At 50.2% G+C, this 5,498-nt stretch overlaps 1 protein-coding gene across 41 annotated transcripts; it reads right to left on the reverse strand.

Annotated features, from left to right (window-relative positions):
- Nucleotides 1-337: 337 nt before the first annotated feature.
- LOC107445952 (spidroin-1) lies at nt 338-5,258 on the reverse strand. 41 transcript variants are annotated; one of them, XM_071186271.1, is made up of 3 exons: nt 2,360-5,252; nt 2,000-2,032; nt 338-1,477 (listed from the first exon to the last, which is right to left on the reverse strand). In XM_071186271.1, the coding sequence occupies exons 1-3, from the start codon at nt 5,226-5,228 to the stop codon at nt 426-428; spliced, it is 3,954 nt and encodes a 1,317-aa protein (XP_071042372.1). In that variant the 5' UTR covers nt 5,229-5,252; the 3' UTR covers nt 338-425. The 41 variants fall into 41 exon arrangements, with proteins under 41 accessions (XP_071042372.1, XP_071042363.1, XP_071042349.1 ...); XM_071186262.1 differs by lacking the exon at nt 2,000-2,032 and adding an exon at nt 1,943-1,984 and having other exon boundaries at nt 338-1,729; nt 2,216-5,252; XM_071186248.1 differs by lacking the exon at nt 2,000-2,032 and adding an exon at nt 2,036-2,077 and having other exon boundaries at nt 338-1,945; nt 2,216-5,252.
- Nucleotides 5,259-5,498: the final 240 nt, after the last annotated feature.

A 5,498-nucleotide genomic window follows, 5' to 3' on the forward strand; every position in this document is an offset into this window, starting at 1 on the left:
TTACACCACTGTCGCTTTAGCAAATGAGCAAAGTGGAAGAATGTTTCTTTCCTATACACTGTGGGTTGAAACTGTTCGAAGTTACTGGTGAGCTTATCAGTACATCTTAAAATCAAAATATAAACAAATAAATAAAACTATTTCTAAAATTTTTATGTAGGTTTAACTCAATTGTATAATCAATAAATAAATAATTAAATAAAATCTCATTTTCATCATTGTTATTAACAACAAATTACGTATTTCCGCCTTTAAGTATTTAATTAAAAGTTAAAACTAAATTATTCATAAAAAATAGAAAAAAAAATTTTGTTTTGCAAAAAATAAAAAATACAACTTTAAATGCAAACATTTATTTGGTAGTACAATTTTAATCAGTTATTGAAGAAAAGCATTAAAAATTGGGGAAAAACAAGGTAACAAAATCAACCAAATGCAGTTTGGATTGATTGCCTAACCACTTCAGCTGATTGTGCTGAGGCACCGTAGTTGACGTTTCCAATGCTAGCTGATCCCAGAACATGAACCAAAGCTGTCATCAGTTCCATAAGGGCTTGTATCGTAACATCACATTCAGATGCTCCAGGGTTACCAGCTCTAACTTGAGATACTACACTTCCGAGTGTGTTTGAAAGATTAGAAACATTAACTCGCCCTCCGGACACCATTCTTGATGCAACAGACGAAATTCGAGAAGTTGCTGCTGGTGATGAAATTGCTGAGGCTGCAGCAGTTGCGGATGCGGATGACCCACCAGCTCCTGTTCTGCCATAACCACCGGGACCATAACCTCCTGCACCACCAGTTGCTGCTGAAGACGCTGCGGAAGATGATGCACCAGGACCTAACGCTCCTACACCTCCTTGACCATATCCACCAGGTGCACCTCCTGGACCGCCTACTCCACTTGTTGCTGAAGATGCTGAGGTAGATCCACTTTGTCCATATCCACCTGATCTCCAAGAGATTATTTCTTCAAATCCTCCTGAACCACCTACTCCATTAGATGCTGCAGTCGAAGAGGCTGCTGATGCTGCTCCAGATCCTGATCCTCCTTGTCCATATTGACCAGGTCCATAACCTCCCTGTCCATATCCACCTTCACCGCCTGCACCTCCTGCGGCTGCTGAAGCTGCACTGGATCCTGATCCTCCTTGTCCATACTGACCAGTTCCATATCCACCTTCACCGCCTGCACCTCCAGCAGCTGCTGCTGCCGCTGCTGAAGCAGCACTAGATCCTGACCCTCCTTGTCCATATTGCCCAGGTCCATAGCCTCTTCGACCAGGCCCATATCCACCTTCACCGCCTGAACCTCCTGCGGCTGCTGCAGAGGCTGCACTGGATCCTGCTCCTCCTTGTCCATACTGACCAGTTCCATATCCACCTTCACCGCCGGCACTTCCTGCGGCTGCTGCTGCTGAAGCTGCACTGGATCCCGACCCACCTTGTCCATATTGACCAGGTCCATATCCACCTTCACCGCCTGCACCTCCTGCTGCCGCTGCTGAAGCTGCACTGGATCCACCTTGTCCATATTGACCAGGTCCATAACCTCCTTGGCCAGATCCATAACCACCTTGACCATATCCACCTTCACCACCTGCACCTCCTGCGGATGCTGCTGCTGCTGAAGCAGCACTGGATCCTGGCCCACCTTGTCCATATTGACCAGGTCCATAACTTCCTTGTCCATATCCACCTTCACCGCCTGCACCTCCTGCTGCTGCTGCTGCAGCTGCACTGGATCCACCTTGTCCATATTGACCAGGTCCATAACCTCCTTGGCCAGATCCATAACCACCTTGACCATATCCACCTTCACCACCTGCACCTCCTGCGGATGCTGCTGCTGCTGAAGCAGCACTGGATCCTGGCCCACCTTGTCCATATTGACCAGGTCCATAACTTCCTTGTCCATATCCACCTTCACCGCCTGCACCTCCTGCTGCTGCTGCTGCAGCTGCACTGGATCCTGACCCACCTTGTCCATATCCACCTTGTCCATATCCACCTTCACCGCCTGCACCTCCTGCTGCTGCTGCTGCTGCTGAAGCTGCACTGGATCCGGACCCACCTTGTCCATATCCACCTTGTCCATATCCACCTTCACCGCCTGCACCTCCTGCTGCTGATGCCGCTGCTGAAGCTGCACTGGATCCTCCTTGTCCATATTGACCAGGTCCAAAACCTCCTTGGCCAGATCCATAACCACCTTGTCCATATCCACCTTCACCGCCTGCACCTCCTGCGGCTGCGGATGCTGCTGCTGCTGAAGCAGCACTGGATCCTGGCCCACCTTGTCCATATTGACCAGGTCCATAACTTCCTTGTCCATATCCACCTTCACCGCCTGCACCTCCTGCTGCTGCTGCTGCAGCTGCACTGGATCCTGACCCTCCTTGCCCATATTGACCAGGTCCATAGCCTCCTTGTCCATATCCACCTTCACCGCCTGCACCTCCTGCGGCTGCTGCTGCTGAAGCTGCACTGGATCCAGATCCTCCTTGTCCATATTGACCAGTTCCATATCCACCTTGTCCATATCCCCCCTCACCGCCTGCACCTCCTGCAGCTGCTGCTGCTGCAGCTGCACTGGATCCTGACCCTCCAGGTCCATATTGACCAGGTCCATAGCCTCCTTGTCCATATCCACCTTCACCGCCTGCACCTCTTGCGGCTGCTGCTGCTGAAGCTGCACTGGATCCAGATCCTCCAGGTCCATATTGACCAGTTCCATATCCGCCTTGTCCATATCCACCCTCACCGCCTGAACCTCCCGCAGCTGCTGCTGCTGCAGCTGAACTAGATCCTGACCCTCCTTGTCCATATTGACCAGGTCCATAAGCTCCTTGTCCATATCCACCTTTACCGCCTGCACCTCCTGCGGCTGCAGCGGCTGCGGACGCTGATGCTGCACTGGATCCAGATCCTCCTTGTCCATATTGACCAGTTCCATATCCGCCTTGTCCATATCCACCCTCACCGCCTGAACCTCCTGCAGCTGCTGCTGCTGCAGCTGAACTAGATCCTGATCCTCCTTGTCCATATTGACCAGGTCCATAAGCTCCTTGTCCATATCCACCTTTACCGCCTGCACCTCCTGCGGCTGCAGCGGCTGCGGACGCTGATGCTGCACTGGATCCTGATCCTCCTTGCCCATATTGACCAGGTCCATAACCTCCTTGACCTGGTCCATAACCTCCTTGTCCATATCCACCTTCCCCTCCTGCACCTCCTGCGGCTGCTGCTGCTGCTGCTGAAGCTGCACTGGATCCTGATCCTCCTTGTCCATATTGACCAGTTCCATATCCACCTTCACCACCAGCACCTCCTGAGGCTGCTGCTGCTGCTGAAGCTGCACTGGATCCTGATCCTCTTTGTCCATATTGACCAGATCCATAACCACCTTGGCCAGATCCATAACCACTTTGTCCATATCCACCTTGCCCGCCTGCACCACCTGCGGCTGCAGCTGCTGCCGAAGCTGCACTGGAACCTGACCCTCCCTGTCCATATCCTCCAGATCCATAACCTCCTTGTCCGTATCCACCTTCACCTCCTAATCCACCTGCTGAACCTCCGGCTGCTGCTGCTGCGGCTGCTGCTGAAGCTGCACTGGATCCTCCTTGTCCATATTGACCAGGTCCATAACCTCCTTGACCAGGTCCATAACCTCCTTGTCCATATCCACCTTCGCCGCCTGCACCTCCTGAGGCTGCAGCTGCGGCAGCTGATGAAGCTGCGCTGGATCCTGATCCTCCTTGTCCATATTGACCAGGTCCATATCCACCTTGTCCATATCCTCCTTCACCGCCTGCACCTCCTGCCGCTGCTGCCGCTGCTGAAGCTGCACTGGATCCTCCTTGTCCATATTGACCAGGTCTATAACCTCCTTGACCAGGTCCATAACCTCCTTGTCCATATCCACCTTCGCCGCCTGCACCTCCTGAGGCTGCGGCAGCTGATGAAGCTGCGCTGGATCCTGATCCTCCTTGTCCATATTGACCATAACCTCCTAGTCCATATCCACCTTCACCTCCTGCTCCACCTGCGGCTGTTGCTGAAGCTGCACTGGATCCAGAGCCACCTTGCCCATTTCCTCCTGATCTCCATGAAATTATTTCTTCAAATCTTCCTGAACCGCTTACTTGATTAGTTGCAGCTGTTGAAGAGGCAGATGTAGCTGCATTAGATCCTGATCCTCTTTGTCCAAATTCACCTGATCCATAACCTCCTTGTCCATATCCATTACCTCCTTGTCCATATCCACCTTGACCACCAGCTCCTCCTGCGGCTGCAGCGGCGGCTGATGCTGAGGCTGCGCTAGATCCTGAACCTCCTTGTCCTGTCGCACCTGATCCATAACCCTGTCCATATCCTCTTTGTGCACCTATACCTCCTTCTCCCCCGTATGTAGTTGTGGCACCTGATCCTTGTTGTCCACCATATCCCCTAGTTGTTCCGGAAGAAGTGGTTACTATTTCACTTGATCCGTATGAAGTTTGTGTAACTGATTGAGCAGGTGTGTAAGACGTAACAATTTGAGAGGGCCTGTAGGACGTCACTGTCTGCGCTGGCCCTTGTACGTATGAAGTAGTCGTTGATGTTGCGGATGCAGTGGCCTGAGAGGGTCTATATGCTGTCATAGTTTGTGATGGGCCTTGAGCGTACAATGTAGCAGTTGATGGTGCTGAACTAGGACCAGTCCCGTAACCACCTGAACCTCCTGCGGATGCAGCTGCTGCAGCAGACGCAGCACCCCCAGTCGCAATTGCATTTCCTGAGGCTTGAGCAAACATGTTTATTAAAGTACGGATTTCGTTTACAAATGCGGCATTACTACCACCGGTTGTTTGGAAAAATGCTGAACTCATTGCGTTTGTTATGGCATCAGTGGTCGCTTGAATATTCTGTCCACCTGCATCAGATATAGCAATTTCAGCCACAGCAGATGCAAATGCTGTATTCAAAGCTTGCAATTTGTGGGGAGTTACTTTTCCTTCCATACTGCCCATGGCACTCATCATTATTTCTCCGATGGAACTCATATCATCCATTTGCTCTCGAGTAAAAACTCCACTTTGACGAGCACAATTCAAAAAATTTTGCATAAATGCATCAGCTTTTGCCATGCTGTCCCATGGACTTCCTTGTCCAGCAGCAAATTTGCTGTGAAAGCATAGAGCTAGAAGAAAAGCTAGAGAAAGTTGAGTAAACCAAGTCATTTTGCTTGATGGATATTCTCAACTGAATGTACTTTTCCTATGATTTCGGCATCCTTTTATACAGAGTTTTTCGTGAGGAGAAACAGGTTTGTCAATAAAGCTGAGAATTTCAGATCGCATGATCTTCGAGTCAGGCAAGATGTGACGCATATCCAATTAGTGGAGTAAATACACCTGCTAGTCTTAGACGCAGAATCTTACACGTTGGAACTTTTGATGCAGATATACATTTTATGAATTATTCAACCTCAATTCATATTAATTATAATA

Source organism: Parasteatoda tepidariorum, chromosome 10 (assembly GCF_043381705.1).
Source record: "Parasteatoda tepidariorum isolate YZ-2023 chromosome 10, CAS_Ptep_4.0, whole genome shotgun sequence".
Taxonomy (NCBI): Eukaryota; Metazoa; Arthropoda; class Arachnida; order Araneae; family Theridiidae; genus Parasteatoda; species Parasteatoda tepidariorum.